Source organism: Oncorhynchus mykiss, chromosome 2 (genome assembly GCF_057628025.1).
Source record: "Oncorhynchus mykiss isolate SJ-2025 chromosome 2, ASM5762802v1, whole genome shotgun sequence".
NCBI lineage: Eukaryota > Metazoa > Chordata > Actinopteri > Salmoniformes > Salmonidae > Oncorhynchus > Oncorhynchus mykiss.
In genome coordinates this window covers 98,623,073-98,640,304 of record NC_143023.1, presented here as the reverse complement: position 1 = coordinate 98,640,304, position 17,232 = coordinate 98,623,073, and the positions used below count along the sequence as shown (strand labels likewise).

At 49.4% G+C, this 17,232-nt stretch overlaps 1 protein-coding gene across 3 annotated transcripts in view; it reads left to right on the top strand.

Moving 5' to 3' along the window:
- LOC118943874 (tetraspanin-18B) overlaps positions 1-16,546 on the top strand; it is a 123,176-nt gene extending 106,630 nt beyond the window's left edge. For all 3 annotated transcript variants that reach the window (XM_036960365.2, XM_090213753.1, XM_090213757.1), the window contains 6 exons: positions 688-882; positions 1,941-2,015; positions 3,989-4,087; positions 4,337-4,513; positions 14,698-14,781; positions 15,260-16,546. In XM_036960365.2, coding sequence (XP_036816260.1) covers positions 688-882; positions 1,941-2,015; positions 3,989-4,087; positions 4,337-4,513; positions 14,698-14,781; positions 15,260-15,307 — 678 coding nt within the window. In that variant the 3' untranslated portion in view covers positions 15,308-16,546. The remainder of the gene's footprint in view (positions 1-687; positions 883-1,940; positions 2,016-3,988; positions 4,088-4,336; positions 4,514-14,697; positions 14,782-15,259) is intronic.
- The last annotated feature ends 686 nt before the right edge of the window (positions 16,547-17,232 follow it).

The following is a 17,232-nucleotide window of genomic DNA, read 5'->3' as shown; positions in this document are numbered from 1 at the left end:
TATGTGCTATCTGGTATCCTTGGGACGTCCCAACTCTGACATCAACCATTTCAAGTTGACATTTAAAGGGTTAAGGTTGGGGGTAGATAAGGGTTATGGTTGGGGTTAGAGTTGGGTTAAGGTTATGGTTAGGTAAGGGTTAAGGTTGAGGTTAGGTAAGGGTTAAGGTTATGGTTAGGTAAGGGTTAAGGTTGAGGTTAGGTAAGGGTTAATGTTAGGGTTAGGTAAGGGTTAAGGTTGAGGTTAGGTAAGGGTTAAGGTTATGGTTAGGTAAGGGTTAAGGTTGAGGTTAGGTAAGGGTTAATGTTAGGGTTAGGTAAGGGTTAAGGTTAGGGTTAGGGTTAGAGTAGGGGTTAAGGTTATGGTTAGGTAAGGGTTAAGGTTAGGGTTAGGGTTAGAGTAGGGGTTAAGGTTATGGTTAGGTAAGGGTTAAGGTTAGGTAAGGGTTAAGGTTCGGGTTAGGTAAGGATTAAGGTTATGGTTAGGTAAGGGTTAGGGTTAGAGTTAGAGTAGGGGTTAAGGTTAGGGTTAGGTAAGGGTTAAGGTTAAGGTTAGGGTTAGAGTTAGGTAATCAGAGGGTTAAGGTTAGGGTTAGGGTTAGGTAATCAGAAGGGCTAATATCAAAACTATCCCAAGGATACCGGATAGCACTAATCCTAAACTAAACACTCCCTCTCTTTCTCTTAGCTGGGAGGCTCCTTCCTCCTGGGTGTAGGGGTGTGGGTGCTGGTGGATCCTACAGGCTTCAGGGAGATCATTACAGCCAACCCTCTGCTCTTCACTGGGGTCTACATCATCCTGGCCATGGGGGGAATGCTCTTCCTCCTGGGATTCCTGGGCTGCTGCGGAGCCATCCGGGAGAACAAGTGTCTGCTCCTCTTTGTAAGGCAACTGTGACGGGTGTTTGCGTGTGTCGGTGGGGATATATATGTGCGTGTGTGTGTTTGTGTGTGTGTGTGTGTTGATGTTTGTCTGTTCGTTCTATACAGTATATATAGTGTATCTTTGGTCATGCATTTTATTTTTTGACGTGTCATGGTGGCCTGAGACAGAAAGAAGCCATTGTAGAACAGAGAGAACATCCTGTCATCCCGAGGCCTCCCATGTAGCAGGGCCTCATGCATAGTTAATGTTGAGTGGGCTCTGTCAGATTGTAATTTTTAGTGACACACACTCACTTTCCCTAACACTCACTCTCTGTTACTCTCTCTCTCTCTCTCTCCCTTTATCTGTCTCCTTCTCTCTTCTTTCACTCGACCCCCCCCTCTCTCTCTCTCTCTCCCCCATTATCTGTCTCCTTCTCTCTCCTTTCACTCTACCCCCCTCTCTCTCTCTCTCTTTCTCTCTCTCTCTCCTTTCACTCTACACCCCCACCCTCTCTCTCTCTCTCTCTCTCTCTCTCTCTCTCTCTCCTTCTCTCTCCTTTCACTCTACCCCCTCTCTCTCTCTCTCCTTCTCTCTCCTTTCACTCTACCCCCCTCTCTCTCTCTCTCCCCCATTATCTGTCTCCTTCTCTCTCCTTTCACTCTACCCCCCTCTCTCTCTCCTTCTCTCTCCTTTCACTCTACCCCCTCTCTCTCTCTCTCCTTCTCTCTCCTTTCACTCTACCCCCCTCTCTCTCTCTCTCCCCCATTATCTGTCTCCTTCTCTCTCCTTTCACTCTACCCCCCTCTCTCTCTCTCTCTCCTTCTCTCTCCTTTCACTCTACCCCCCCCCCTCTCTCTCTCTCTCTCTCTCCTTCTCCTCCTTTCACTCTACCCCCCCTCTCTCTCTCTCTCTCTCTCTCTCTCCTCTCTCCTTTCTCTCTACCCTCCTCTCTCTCTCTCTCATTCTCTCTCCTTTCACTCTACCCCCCCCCTCTCTCTCTCTCTCTCTCTCTCTCTCCTTCTCTCTCCTTTCACTCTACCCCCTCTCTCTCTCTCTCCCATTTGTCCCTGCAGTTCTTCATGCTCATCCTGGTTATATTTCTGGCAGAGTTGGCTGCAGCCATCTTGGCCTTCATATTCCGGGAGCATGTGAGTACCTAGAACCACTGACCAACCACTGTTCCTGTTACCATGACAACCACTGGTCCTGTTACCATGACAACCACTGTTCCTGTTATCATGACAACCACTGTTCCTGTTACCATGACAACCACTGTTCCTGTTATCATGACAACCACTGTTCCTGTTATCATGACAACCACTGTTCCTGTTACCCAATACAACCACTGTTGCTGTTACCCAATACAACCACTGGTCCTGTTAACCAATACAACCACTCTTCCTGTTAACCAATACAACCACTGTTCCTGTCATCATGACAACCACTGTTCCTGTTATCATGAAAACCACTGTTCCTGTTAACCAATACAACCACTGTTCCTGTTACCCAGTACAACCACTGTTCCTGTTATCATGACAACCGCTGTTCCTGTTAACCAATACAACCACTGTTCCTGTTATCATGACAACCACTGTTTCTGTTAACCAATACAAACACTATTCCTGTTAACCAATACAACCAGTACAACCACTGTTCCTGTTATCATGATGATACAGTACTCTAGTCCCTCTGACCATAACAGACCTAACATGAACGTCGTCCATGTTCCTGTTACCATGACAACCACTGTTCCTGTTATCATGACAACCACTGTTCCTGTTATCATGACAACCACTGTTCCTGTTACCCAATACAACCACTGTTGCTGTTACCCAATACAACCACTGGTCCTGTTAACCAATACAACCACTCTTCCTGTTAACCAATACAACCACTGTTCCTGTTAACCAATACAACCACTGTTCCTGTTATCATGACAACCACTGTTCCTGTTATCATGACAACCACTGTTCCTGTTAACCAATACAACCACTGTTCCTGTTATCATGACAACCACTGTTCCTGTTAACCAATGTAACCACTGTTCCTGTTACCCAATACAACCACTGTTCCTGTTACCCAATACAACCACTGTTCCTGTTGTCATGACAACCACTGTTCCTGTTAACCAATACAACCACTGTTCCTGTTAACCAATACAACCACTGTTTCTGTTAACCAATACAACCACTGTTCCTGTTAACCAATACATCCACTGTTCCTGTCATCATGACAACCACTGTTCCTGTTAACCAATGTAACCACTGTTCCTGTTACCCAATACAACCACTGTTCCTGTTATCATGACAACCACTGTTCCTGTTACCCAATACAACCACTGTTCCTGTTACCCAATACAACCACTGTTCCTGTTACCCAATACAACCACTGTTCCTGTTATCATGACAACCACTGTTCCTGTTAACCAATGTAACCACTGTTCCTGTTACCCAATACAACCACTGTTCCTGTTAACCAATACAACCACTGTTCCTGTTAACCAATACAACCACTGTTCCTGTTAACCAATACAACCACTGTTTCTGTTAACCAATACAACCACTGTTCCTGTTAACCAATACAACCACTGTTTCTGTTAACCAATACAACCACTGTTTCTGTTAACCAATACAACCACTGTTTCTGTTAACCAATACAACCACTGTTCCTGTTAACCAATACAACCACTGTTTCTGTTAACCAATACAACCACTGTTTCTGTTAACCAATACATCCACTATTCCTGTTGTCACTACAAACACTGTTCCTGTTAACCAATACAACCAGTACAACCACTGTTCCTGTTAACCAATGCAACCACTGTTTCTGTTAACCAATACAAACACTGTTCCTGTTAACCAATACATCCACTATTCCTGTTGTCACTACAAACACTGTTCCTGTTTTCACTACAAACACTGTTTCTGTTAACCAATACAACCAGTACAACCACTGTTCCTGTTATCATGACAACCACTGTTTCTGTTAACCAATACAACCACTGTTCCTGTTAACCAATACAACCAGTACAACCACTGTTCCTGTTATCATGATGATACAGTACTCTAGTCCCTCTGACCATAACAGACCTAACATGAACGTCGTCCATGTTCCTGTCTAGCTGACCAGAGAGTTCTTCACTAAGGAGCTGAAGAGACACTACCAGGGATACAACAACACTGATGTCTTCACCGGAACCTGGAACGCCGTCATGAACAGCGTAAGGGCCAATACACGGTAAGGTTGAGGTCAATTCCATTCCAACCAATCAGGTCACTTCCAGAATGTGACTGACCTCAAATGGACTTGAACCCAACCCTGATACTTGGTACATGTATACAACACTTACTGCGACGGACACTTTCAACCAAAGCCACTTAACGCGGCTCTGCATTTTTTTCCCTTCCGTATCTGTATGTGATTCCTGTGGGAATTGAACCATCAACCTCTGTGCCCCCCCCCCCCCCAGTTTGACTGCTGTGGAGTGAACAGCCCGGAGGACTTTGAGGAGAGCCTGTTCCGGTTGATCAACCCCAACGAGATGGTCCCTGCAGCCTGCTGCAGGAGGGGCAGCCAACCAGGAGACTCGGCATACGTCAACCAGGACGAGTGTCTAATGGGGAAAATGCTCTTCCGAAACAACAAGGTGGGTAGTGGTCTGTGTGTGTGTGTGTGTGTGTGCGTGCGTGCGTGCGTGCGTATGTGTGCGTGCGTGTGTGTAGTCTTCAGTACAACTTCCACAGACCCACTCCTTGTGAGAAAAAAAGTGGTGTCTGATGGTCCTACAGAGTTCAGCGGTGTCTGATGGTCCTATCGAGTCCAGTGGTGTCTGATGGTCCTACCGAGTTCAGTGGTGTCTGATGGTCCTATCGAGTCTAGTGGTGTCTGATGGTCCTATCGAGTCTAGTGGTGTCTGATGGTCCTATCGAGTCTAGTGGTGTCTGATGGTCCTACCGAGTTCAGTGGTGTCTGATGGTCCTATCGAGTCCAGTGGTGTCTGATGGTCCTACCGAGTTCAGTGGTGTCTGATGGTCCTATCGAGTCTAGTGGTGTCTGATGGTCCTACCGAGTCCAGTGGTGTCTGATGGTCCTTTCGAGTCCAGTGGTGTCTGATGGTCCTACCGAGCCCAGTGGTGTCTGATGGTCCTATTGAGTCCAGTGGTGTCTGATGGTCCTACCGCGTTCAGTGGTGTCTGATGGTCCTACCGAGTTCAGTGGTGTGTGATGGTCCTACCGAGTCCAGTGGTGTCTGATGGTCCTACCTAGTCCAGTGGTGTCTGATGGTGCTATGGAGGCCAGTGGTGTCTGATGGTGCTATGGAGGCCAGTGGTGTCTGATGGTCCTACCGAGTCAAGTGGTGTCTGATGGTCCTACCGAGTCCAGTTGTGTCTGATGGTCCTACCGAGCCCAGTGGTGTCTGATGGTCCTACCGAGTTCAGTGGTGTCTGATGGTCCTACCGAGTTTAGTGGTGTCTGATGGTCCTACAGAGTTCAGTGGTGTCTGATGGTCCTACCGAGCCCAGTGGTGTCTGATGGTCCTACCGAGTTCAGTGGTGTCTGATGGTCCTATCGAGGCTAGTGGTGTCTGATGGTCCTATCGAGTCTAGTGGTGTCTGATGGTGCTAACGAGTTCAGTGGTGTCTGATGGTCCTACCGAGCCCAGTGGTGTCTGATGGTCCTACCGAGTTCAGTGGTGTCTGATGGTCCTATCGAGGCTAGTGGTGTCTGATGGTCCTATCGAGTCTAGTGGTGTCTGATGGTGCTACCGAGTTCAGTGGTGTCTGATGGTCCTACCGAGTCTAGTGGTGTCTGATGGTCCTACCGAGTTCAGTAGTGTCTGATGGTCCTATCGAGTTCAGTGGTGTCTGATGGTCCTACCGAGTTCAGTGGTGTCTGATGGTCCTACCGAGCCCAGTGGTGTCTGATGATCCTACCGAGTTCAGTGGTGTCTGATGGTCCTATCGAGTCTAGTGGTGTCTGGTGGTCCTATCGAGTCTAGTGGTGTCTGATGGTGCTACCGAGTTCAGTGGTGTCTGATGGTCCTACCGAGTCTAGTGGTGTCTGATGGTGCTTCGGAGTTCAGTGGTGTCTGATGGTCCTATTGAGTCTAGTGGTGTCTGATGGTGCTACCGAGTCCAGTGGTGTCTGATGGTGCTACCGAGTTCAGTGGTGTCTGATGGTCCTATCGAGTTCAGTGGTGTCTGATGGTCCTACCGAGTTCAGTGGTGTCTGATGGTTCTATCGAGCCCAGTGGTGTCTGATGGTCCTACCGAGTTCAGTGGTGTCTGATGGTCCTATCGAGTCTAGTGGTGTCTGATGGTCCTATCGAGTCTAGTGGTGTCTGATGGTGCTACGGAGTTCAGTGGTGTCTGATGGTCCTATTGAGTCTAGTGGTGTCTGATGGTGCTACCGAGTCCAGTGGTGTCTGATGGTCCTACCGAGTTCAGTGGTGCCTGATGGTCCTATCGAGTCTAGTGGTGTCTGATGGTCCTATCGAGTCTAGTGGTGTCTGATGGTGCTACTGAGTTCAGTGGTGTCTGATGGTCCTATCGAGTCTAGTGGTGTCTGATGGTGCTACCGAGTTCAGTGGTGTCTGATGATCCTATTGAGTCTAGTGGTGTCTGGTGGTGCTACCGAGTCCAGTGGTGTCTGATGGTGCTACCGAGTTCAGTAGTGTCTTATAGTCCTATCGAGTTCAGTGGTGTCTGATGGTCCTACCGAGTTCAGTGGTGTCTGATGGTCATATCGAGTCTAGTCGTGTCTGATGGTCCTATCGAGTCTAGTGGTGTCTGATGGTGCTACCGAGTTCAGTGGTGTCTGATGGTCCTATCGAGTCTAGTGGTGTCTGATGGTGCTTCAGAGTTCAGTGGTGTCTGATGGTCCTATTGAGTCTAGTGGTGTCTGATGGTGCTACCGAGTTCAGTGGTGTCTGATAGTCCTATCGAGTTCAGTGGTGTCTGATGGTCCTACCGAGTTCAGTGGTGTCTGATGGTCCTACCGAGTTCAGTGGTGTCTGATGGTCCTATCGAGTCTAGTGGTGTCTGATGGTCCTATCGAGTCTAGTGGTGTCTGATGGTCCTATCGAGTCTAGTGGTGTCTGATGGTCCTACCGAGTTCAGTGGTGTCTGATGGTCCTATCGAGTCCAGTGGTGTCTGATGGTCCTACCGAGTTCAGTGGTGTCTGATGGTCCTATCGAGTCTAGTGGTGTCTGATGGTCCTACCGAGTCCAGTGGTGTCTGATGGTCCTTTCGAGTCCAGTGGTGTCTGATGGTCCTACCGAGCCCAGTGGTGTCTGATGGTCCTATTGAGTCCAGTGGTGTCTGATGGTCCTACCGCGTTCAGTGGTGTCTGATGGTCCTACCGAGTTCAGTGGTGTGTGATGGTCCTACCGAGTCCAGTGGTGTCTGATGGTCCTACCTAGTCCAGTGGTGTCTGATGGTGCTATGGAGGCCAGTGGTGTCTGATGGTGCTATGGAGGCCAGTGGTGTCTGATGGTCCTACCGAGTCAAGTGGTGTCTGATGGTCCTACCGAGTCCAGTTGTGTCTGATGGTCCTACCGAGCCCAGTGGTGTCTGATGGTCCTACCGAGTTCAGTGGTGTCTGATGGTCCTACCGAGTTTAGTGGTGTCTGATGGTCCTACAGAGTTCAGTGGTGTCTGATGGTCCTACCGAGCCCAGTGGTGTCTGATGGTCCTACCGAGTTCAGTGGTGTCTGATGGTCCTATCGAGGCTAGTGGTGTCTGATGGTCCTATCGAGTCTAGTGGTGTCTGATGGTGCTAACGAGTTCAGTGGTGTCTGATGGTCCTACCGAGCCCAGTGGTGTCTGATGGTCCTACCGAGTTCAGTGGTGTCTGATGGTCCTATCGAGGCTAGTGGTGTCTGATGGTCCTATCGAGTCTAGTGGTGTCTGATGGTGCTACCGAGTTCAGTGGTGTCTGATGGTCCTACCGAGTCTAGTGGTGTCTGATGGTCCTACCGAGTTCAGTAGTGTCTGATGGTCCTATCGAGTTCAGTGGTGTCTGATGGTCCTACCGAGTTCAGTGGTGTCTGATGGTCCTACCGAGCCCAGTGGTGTCTGATGATCCTACCGAGTTCAGTGGTGTCTGATGGTCCTACCGAGTCTAGTGGTGTCTGATGGTGCTTCGGAGTTCAGTGGTGTCTGATGGTCCTATTGAGTCTAGTGGTGTCTGATGGTGCTACCGAGTCCAGTGGTGTCTGATGGTGCTACCGAGTTCAGTGGTGTCTGATGGTCCTATCGAGTTCAGTGGTGTCTGATGGTCCTACCGAGTTCAGTGGTGTCTGATGGTTCTATCGAGCCCAGTGGTGTCTGATGGTCCTACCGAGTTCAGTGGTGTCTGATGGTCCTATCGAGTCTAGTGGTGTCTGATGGTCCTATCGAGTCTAGTGGTGTCTGATGGTGCTACGGAGTTCAGTGGTGTCTGATGGTCCTATTGAGTCTAGTGGTGTCTGATGGTGCTACCGAGTCCAGTGGTGTCTGATGGTCCTACCGAGTTCAGTGGTGCCTGATGGTCCTATCGAGTCTAGTGGTGTCTGATGGTCCTATCGAGTCTAGTGGTGTCTGATGGTGCTACTGAGTTCAGTGGTGTCTGATGGTCCTATCGAGTCTAGTGGTGTCTGATGGTGCTACCGAGTTCAGTGGTGTCTGATGATCCTATTGAGTCTAGTGGTGTCTGGTGGTGCTACCGAGTCCAGTGGTGTCTGATGGTGCTACCGAGTTCAGTAGTGTCTTATAGTCCTATCGAGTTCAGTGGTGTCTGATGGTCCTACCGAGTTCAGTGGTGTCTGATGGTCCTATCGAGTCTAGTCGTGTCTGATGGTCCTATCGAGTCTAGTCGTGTCTGATGGTCCTATCGAGTCTAGTGGTGTCTGATGGTCCTATCGAGTCTAGTGGTGTCTGATGGTGCTTCAGAGTTCAGTGGTGTCTGATGGTCCTATTGAGTCTAGTGGTGTCTGATGGTGCTACCGAGTTCAGTGGTGTCTGATAGTCCTATCGAGTTCAGTGGTGTCTGATGGTCCTACCGAGTTCAGTGGTGTCTGATGGTCCTATCGAGTCTAGTCGTGTCTGATGGTCCTATCGAGTCTAGTGGTGTCTGATGGTGCTACCGAGTTCAGTGGTGTCTGATGGTCCTATCGAGTCTAGTGGTGTCTGATGGTGCTTCAGAGTTCAGTGGTGTCTGATGGTCCTATTGAGTCTAGTGGTGTCTGATGGTGCTACCGAGTTCAGTGGTGTCTGATAGTCCTATCGAGTTCAGTGGTGTCTGATGGTCCTACCGAGTTCAATGGTGTCTGATGGTCCTACCGAGCCCAGTGGTGTCTGATGGTCCTATTGAGTCTAGTGTTGTCTGATGGTGCTACGGAGTTCAGTGGTGTCTGATGTTCCTACCGAGTCTAGTGGTGTCTGATGGTGCTACGGAGTTCAGTGGTGTCTGATGGTCCTATTGAGTCTAGTGGTGTCTGATGGTGCTACCGAGTCCAGTGGTGTCTGATGGTGCTACCGAGTCTAGTGGTGTCTGATGGTCCTATCGAGTTCAGTGGTGTCTGATGGTGCTATCGAGTCCAGTGGTGTCTGATGGTCCTACCGAGTTCAGTGGTGTCTGATGGTGCTATCGAGTCCAGTGGTGTCTGAAGGTGCTACCGAGTCCAGTGGTATCTGATGGTGCTACCGAGTCCAGTGGTGTCTGATGGTCCTATCGAGTCCAGTGGTGTCTGATGGTCCTATCGAGTTCAGTGGTGTCTGATGGTCCTACCAAGCCAAGTGGTGTCTGATGGTCCTATCGAGTCCAGTGGTGTCTGATGGTCCTACAGAGTTCAGTGGTGTCTGATGGTCCTACCGAGCCCAGTGGTGTCTGATGGTCCTACCGAGTTCAGTGGTGTCTGATGGTCCTATCGAGGCTAGTGGTGTCTGATGGTCCTATCGAGTCTAGTGGTGTCTGATGGTGCTACCGAGTTCAGTGGTGTCTGATGGTCCTACCGGGTCTAGTGGTGTCTGATGGTCCTACCGAGTTCAGTAGTGTCTGATGGTCCTATCGAGTTCAGTGGTGTCTGATGGTCCTACCGAGTTCAGTGGTGTCTGATGGTCCTACCGAGCCCAGTGGTGTCTGATGATCCTACCGAGTTCAGTGGTGTCTGATGGTCCTATCGAGTCTAGTGGTGTCTGGTGGTCCTATCGAGTCTAGTGGTGTCTGATGGTGCTACCGAGTTCAGTGGTGTCTGATGGTCCTACCGAGTCTAGTGGTGTCTGATGGTGCTTCGGAGTTCAGTGGTGTCTGATGGTCCTATTGAGTCTAGTGGTGTCTGATGGTGCTACCGAGTCCAGTGGTGTCTGATGGTGCTACCGAGTTCAGTGGTGTCTGATGGTCCTATCGAGTTCAGTGGTGTCTGATGGTCCTACCGAGTTCAGTGGTGTCTGATAGTTCTACCGAGCCCAGTGGTGTCTGATGGTCCTACCGAGTTCAGTGGTGTCTGATGGTCCTATCGAGTCTAGTGGTGTCTGATGGTCCTATCGAGTCTAGTGGTGTCTGGTGGTCCTATCGAGTCTAGTGGTGTCTGATGGTGCTACCGAGTTCAGTGGTGTCTGATGGTCCTACCGAGTCTAGTGGTGTCTGATGGTGCTTCGGAGTTCAGTGGTGTCTGATGGTCCTATTGAGTCTAGTGGTGTCTGATGGTGCTACCGAGTCCAGTGGTGTCTGATGGTGCTACCGAGTTCAGTGGTGTCTGATGGTCCTATCGAGTTCAGTGGTGTCTGATGGTCCTACCGAGTTCAGTGGTGTCTGATGGTTCTATACAGCCCAGTGGTGTCTGATGGTCCTACCGAGTTCAGTGGTGTCTGATGGTCCTATCGAGTCTAGTGGTGTCTGATGGTCCTATCGAGTCTAGTGGTGTCTGATGGTGCTACGGAGTTCAGTGGTGTCTGATGGTCCTATTGAGTCTAGTGGTGTCTGATGGTGCTACCGAGTCCAGTGGTGTCTGATGGTCCTACCGAGTTCAGTGGTGCCTGATGGTCCTATCGAGTCTAGTGGTGTCTGATGGTCCTATCGAGTCTAGTGGTGTCTGATGGTGCTACCGAGTTCAGTGGTGTCTGATGGTCCTATCGAGTCTAGTGGTGTCTGATGGTGCTACCGAGTTCAGTGGTGTCTGATGATCCTATTGAGTCTAGTGGTGTCTGGTGGTGCTACCGAGTCCAGTGGTGTCTGATGGTGCTACCGAGTTCAGTAGTGTCTTATAGTCCTATCGAGTTCAGTGGTGTCTGATGGTCCTACCGAGTTCAGTGGTGTCTGATGGTCCTATCGAGTCTAGTCGTGTCTGATGGTCCTATCGAGTCTAGTGGTGTCTGATGGTGCTACCGAGTTCAGTGGTGTCTGATGGTCCTATCGAGTCTAGTGGTGTCTGATGGTGCTTCAGAGTTCAGTGGTGTCTGATGGTCCTATTGAGTCTAGTGGTGTCTGATGGTGCTACCGAGTTCAGTGGTGTCTGATAGTCCTATCGAGTTCAGTGGTGTCTGATGGTCCTACTGAGTTCAGTGGTGTCTGATGGTCCTATCGAGTCTAGTCGTGTCTGATGGTCCTATCGAGTCTAGTGGTGTCTGATGGTGCTACCGAGTTCAGTGGTGTCTGATGGTCCTATCGAGTCTAGTGGTGTCTGATGGTGCTTCAGAGTTCAGTGGTGTCTGATGGTCCTATTGAGTCTAGTGGTGTCTGATGGTGCTACCGAGTTCAGTGGTGTCTGATAGTCCTATCGAGTTCAGTGGTGTCTGATGGTCCTACCGAGTTCAATGGTGTCTGATGGTCCTACCGAGCCCAGTGGTGTCTGATGGTCCTATTGAGTCTAGTGGTGTCTGATGGTGCTACGGAGTTCAGTGGTGTCTGATGTTCCTACCGAGTCTAGTGGTGTCTGATGGTCCTATCGAGTCTAGTCGTGTCTGATGGTCCTATCGAGTCTAGTGGTGTCTGATGGTGCTACCGAGTTCAGTGGTGTCTGATGGTCCTATCGAGTCTAGTGGTGTCTGATGGTGCTTCAGAGTTCAGTGGTGTCTGATGGTCCTATTGAGTCTAGTGGTGTCTGATGGTGCTACCGAGTTCAGTGGTGTCTGATAGTCCTATCGAGTTCAGTGGTGTCTGATGGTCCTACCGAGTTCAATGGTGTCTGATGGTCCTACCGAGCCCAGTGGTGTCTGATGGTCCTATTGAGTCTAGTGGTGTCTGATGGTGCTACGGAGTTCAGTGGTGTCTGATGTTCCTACCGAGTCTAGTGGTGTCTGATGGTGCTACGGAGTTCAGTGGTGTCTGATGGTCCTATTGAGTCTAGTGGTGTCTGATGGTGCTACCGAGTCCAGTGGTGTCTGATGGTGCTACCGAGTTCAGTGGTGTCTGATGGTCCTATCGAGTTCAGTGGTGTCTGATGGTGCTATCGAGTCCAGTGGTGTCTGATGGTCCTACCGAGTTCAGTGGTGTCTGATGGTCCTATCGAGTCCAGTGGTGTCTGATGGTTCTATCGAGCCCAGTGGTGTCTGATGGTCCTACCGAGTTCAGTGGTGTCTGATAGTCCTATCGAGTCCAGTGGTGTCTGATGGTCCTACCGAGTTCAGTGGTGTCTGATGGTGCTATCGAGTCCAGTGGTGTCTGAAGGTGCTACCGAGTCCAGTGGTATCTGATGGTGCTACCGAGTCCAGTGGTGTCTGATGGTCCTATCGAGTCCAGTGGTGTCTGATGGTCCTATCGAGTTCAGTGGTGTCTGATGGTCCTACAGAGTTCAGTGGTGTCTGATGGTCCTATCGAGCCCAGTGGTGTCTGATGGTCCTACCGAGTTCAGTGGTGTCTGATGGTCCTATCGAGGCTAGTGGTGTCTGATGGTCCTATCGAGTCTAGTGGTGTCTGATGGTGCTACCGAGTTCAGTGGTGTCTGATGGTCCTACCGGGTCTAGTGGTGTCTGATGGTCCTACCGAGTTCAGTAGTGTCTGATGGTCCTATCGAGTTCAGTGGTGTCTGATGGTCCTACCGAGTTCAGTGGTGTCTGATGGTCCTACCGAGCCCAGTGGTGTCTGATGATCCTACCGAGTTCAGTGGTGTCTGATGGTCCTATCGAGTCTAGTGGTGTCTGGTGGTCCTATCGAGTCTAGTGGTGTCTGATGGTGCTACCGAGTTCAGTGGTGTCTGATGGTCCTACCGAGTCTAGTGGTGTCTGATGGTGCTTCGGAGTTCAGTGGTGTCTGATGGTCCTATTGAGTCTAGTGGTGTCTGATGGTGCTACCGAGTCCAGTGGTGTCTGATGGTGCTACCGAGTTCAGTGGTGTCTGATGGTCCTATCGAGTTCAGTGGTGTCTGATGGTCCTACCGAGTTCAGTGGTGTCTGATAGTTCTACCGAGCCCAGTGGTGTCTGATGGTCCTACCGAGTTCAGTGGTGTCTGATGGTCCTATCGAGTCTAGTGGTGTCTGATGGTCCTATCGAGTCTAGTGGTGTCTGATGGTGCTACAGAGTTCAGTGGTGTCTGATGGTCCTATTGAGTCTAATGGTGTCTGATGGTGCTACCGAGTCCAGTGGTGTCTGATGGTCCTACCGAGTTCAGTGGTGCCTGATGGTCCTATCGAGTCTAGTGGTGTCTGATGGTGCTACTGAGTTCAGTGGTGTCTGATGGTCCTATCGAGTCTAGTGGTGTCTGATGGTGCTACTGAGTTCAGTGGTGTCTGATGGTCCTATCGAGTCTAGTGGTGTCTGATGGTGCTACCGAGTTCAGTGGTGTCTGATGGTCCTATTGAGTCTAGTGGTGTCTGATGGTGCTACCGAGTCCAGTGGTGTCTGATGGTGCTACCGAGTTCAGTGGTGTCTGATAGTCCTATCGAGTTCAGTGGTGTCTGATGGTCCTACCGAGTTCAGTGGTGTCTGATGGTCCTATCGAGTCTAGTCGTGTCTGATGGTCCTATCGAGTCTAGTGGTGTCTGATGGTGCTACCGAGTTCAGTGGTGTCTGATGGTCCTATCGAGTCTAGTGGTGTCTGATGGTGCTTCAGAGTTCAGTGGTGTCTGATGGTCCTATTGAGTCTAGTGGTGTCTGATGGTCCTACCGAGTTCAGTGGTGTCTGATAGTCCTATCGAGTTCAGTGGTGTCTGATGGTCCTACCGAGTTCAATGGTGTCTGATGGTCCTACCGAGCCCAGTGGTGTCTGATGGTCCTACCGAGTTCAGTGGTGTCTGATGGTCCTATCGAGTCTAGTGGTGTCTGTTGGTCCTATCGAGTCTAGTGGTGTCTGATGGTGCTACGGAGTTCAGTGGTGTCTGATGTTCCTACCGAGTCTAGTGGTGTCTGATGGTGCTACGGAGTTCAGTGGTGTCTGATGGTCCTATTGAGTCTAGTGGTGTCTGATGGTGCTACCGAGTCCAGTGGTGTCTGATGGTGCTACCGAGTTCAGTGGTGTCTGATGGTCCTATCGAGTTCAGTGGTGTCTGATGGTGCTATCGAGTCCAGTGGTGTCTGATGGTCCTACCGAGTTCAGTGGTGTCTGATGGTCCTATCGAGTCCAGTGGTGTCTGATGGTCCTACCGAGTTCAGTGGTGTCTGATGGTCCTATCGAGTCCAGTGGTGTCTGATGGTCCTACCTAGTTCAGTGGTGTCTGATGGTGCTATCGAGTCCAGTGGTGTCTGAAGGTGCTACCGAGTCCAGTGGTATCTGATGGTGCTACCGAGTCCAGTGGTGTCTGATGGTCCTATCGAGTCCAGTGGTGTCTGATGGTCCTATCGAGTTCAGTGGTGTCTGATGGTCCTACCGAGTTCAGTGGTGTCTGATGGTGCTATCTCTCCCTGTGTGTCGGCAGGGTTGTTACTCTGCTGTGGTTGACTACTTTGAGCTCTATATATACGTGGCCGGAGCTCTGGCCATCGTGGTGCTCACCATTGAGGTAAGATTTGTTTCTGTTAATAAACATTTTGTGAGTAGCCCCCAAAATCAACCAGCTTTTTTGTTGTCCCTTATCGGTTTATGTGATTAAGTAATGTTTGAGGTTTTGTAGTTTACCCCCCCCCCCACCCACCCACCCACCCACCCACACACACACACACACACACACACACACACACACACACACATAGCACATAATACACAGGAACAAACACTGACATACTGGGGAATGTCACTTCCTAAACTTTTCACAGTACTTTAGCCTCCCCTGGTGGAGAGTATTGGTGTTGCAGGACTGTTACACAACATACAGTATGTTACATAGGATTTACATGCCAAGGAGGCTCCGCTGGGGTTTAATAACTATAGATATGCCAATCTATTCCATGGATTAGGTCAAGACAGAACTAAATCATCTAATCACTTGTCGTGTTCTGTGGCCTGACTGCTGTTCTGTCTCTCCTGTCTCTTGTCTACAGCTGTTCGCCATGGTGTTTGCCATGTGTCTGTTCAGAGGGATCCAGTAGGATGCCTGACTGCTGTAGCCGCACGGATGGGAGCTAGAAAAGGGAAATCAGGAGGGGGGAAAAAAGAAAAATTAACACTTACAAATGTGTTGTTCTTTTTGTATCTGCAAAACAATTTGGTTAGAAAACAAACAAACAAACAACAACCACAACCACAACAACTACAACAACAACAACAACCACAACAACTACAACAACAGCAACAACTGCAACAACAATAAAACAACAACAACCACAACAACAACCACAACAACTATAACAACAACTAAACAACAACAACAACAAAAACAACTCGTACTTCTCAGCTGGACTTTTGAGGTACAGGGTGAGGTTAAAAGAACAGGATAGAGAGAGCAAAAAGACAAGAACAACAAGAAAACAACAACAAAATGTAAAGTGATTTGTGTGTAAAAAGTGAAACAGGTGGACCAGGTCTAAAGGAAGGCTTGGTGAAAGAGAGGACCCGGTTGAAACCTGCCTTGCAGCGAAAGTAGCCTGAGTCCCGGATCTGTTTGTGCTGTCTCGCTAGCTAACTGGGACTCAGGCTAAAGCAGAAGGAATTACACTGACTTTTGGATGAAGAATATTTATACCTACTGAGTAAAAAGTTGGCTTGACTGTAATATAGAAATATGTGTTGTACACTTTGGCTGTTTCTGTTCCACTCCCTCCTCTCCACCCCTCCGCTCTTCCATCTATTTCTACCACACTCCCTCCTCTCTACCCCTCCGCTCTTCCATCTATTTCTACCACACTCCCTCCTCTCTACCCCTCCGCTCTTCCATCTATTTCTACCACACTCCCTCCTCTCTACCCGTCCGCTCTTCCATCTATTTCTACCACACTCCCTCCTCTCTACCCCTCCGCTCTTCCATCTATTTCTACCACACTCCCTCCTCTCTACCCCTCCGCTCTTCCATCTATTTCTACCACACTCCCTCCCTTCATCCCTCCTTCCCCCCTCAGCATCCTATTGTTAGAGTCACACCTCTTTAATGTTGTACAAAGGCCTGTCTATAGTGTGTGTGTGTGTGTGTGTGCGTGCGTGCGTGCGTGCGTGCGTGCGTGCGCGCGTGTGTGTGTCCTGCATGTAGCCCCTTTTTGAAAGCCAACTTCTGATATTTTGTTTTATTTTGTATTGTGACGTTCATTGCCATAGTGGTTTAGGTGAAAAAAATGTGTGTGTGCATTTGTATTGAAAAAAATAAATGATGACATTAAAAATGGCATTATAAAAAAGATTGTCCATGTAGTGAATTCCTTTTCTGATGCGTTTAACAAGTATTTATGTGGTAATGCAGGATAGTAGGTCTGGTCCCCAGTGTTTATGATAGTAGGTCTGGTCCCCAGTGTTTATGATAGTAGGCCTGGTCCCCAGTGTTTATGATAGTAGGCCTGGTCCCCAGTGTTTATGATAGTAGGTCTGGTCCCCAGTGTTTATGATAGTAGGTCTGGTCCCCAGTGTTTATGATAGTAGGTCTGGTCCCCAGTGTTTATGATAGTAGGTCTGGTCCCCAGTGTTTATGATAGTAGGCCTGGTCCCCAGTGTGCCTTACGTCCCCAGGCTCATCGTGTTTATGATAGTGGGTCTGGTCCCCAGTGTTTATGATAGTAGGTCTGGTCCCCAGTGTTTATGATAGTAGGTCTGGTCCCCAGTGTGCCTTACGTCCCCAGGCTCATCGTGTTTATGATAGTAGGTCTGGTCCCCAGTGTTTATGATAGTAGGTCTGGTCCCCAGTGTTTATGATAGTAGGTCTGGTCCCCAGTGTTTATGATAGTAGGTCTGGTCCCCAGTGTTTATGATAGTAGGCCTGGTCCCCAGTGTTTATGATAGTAGGCCTGGTCCCCAGTGTTTATGATAGTAGATCTGGTCCCCAGTGTTTATGATAGTAGGCCTGGTCCCCAGTGTTTATGATAGTAGGCCT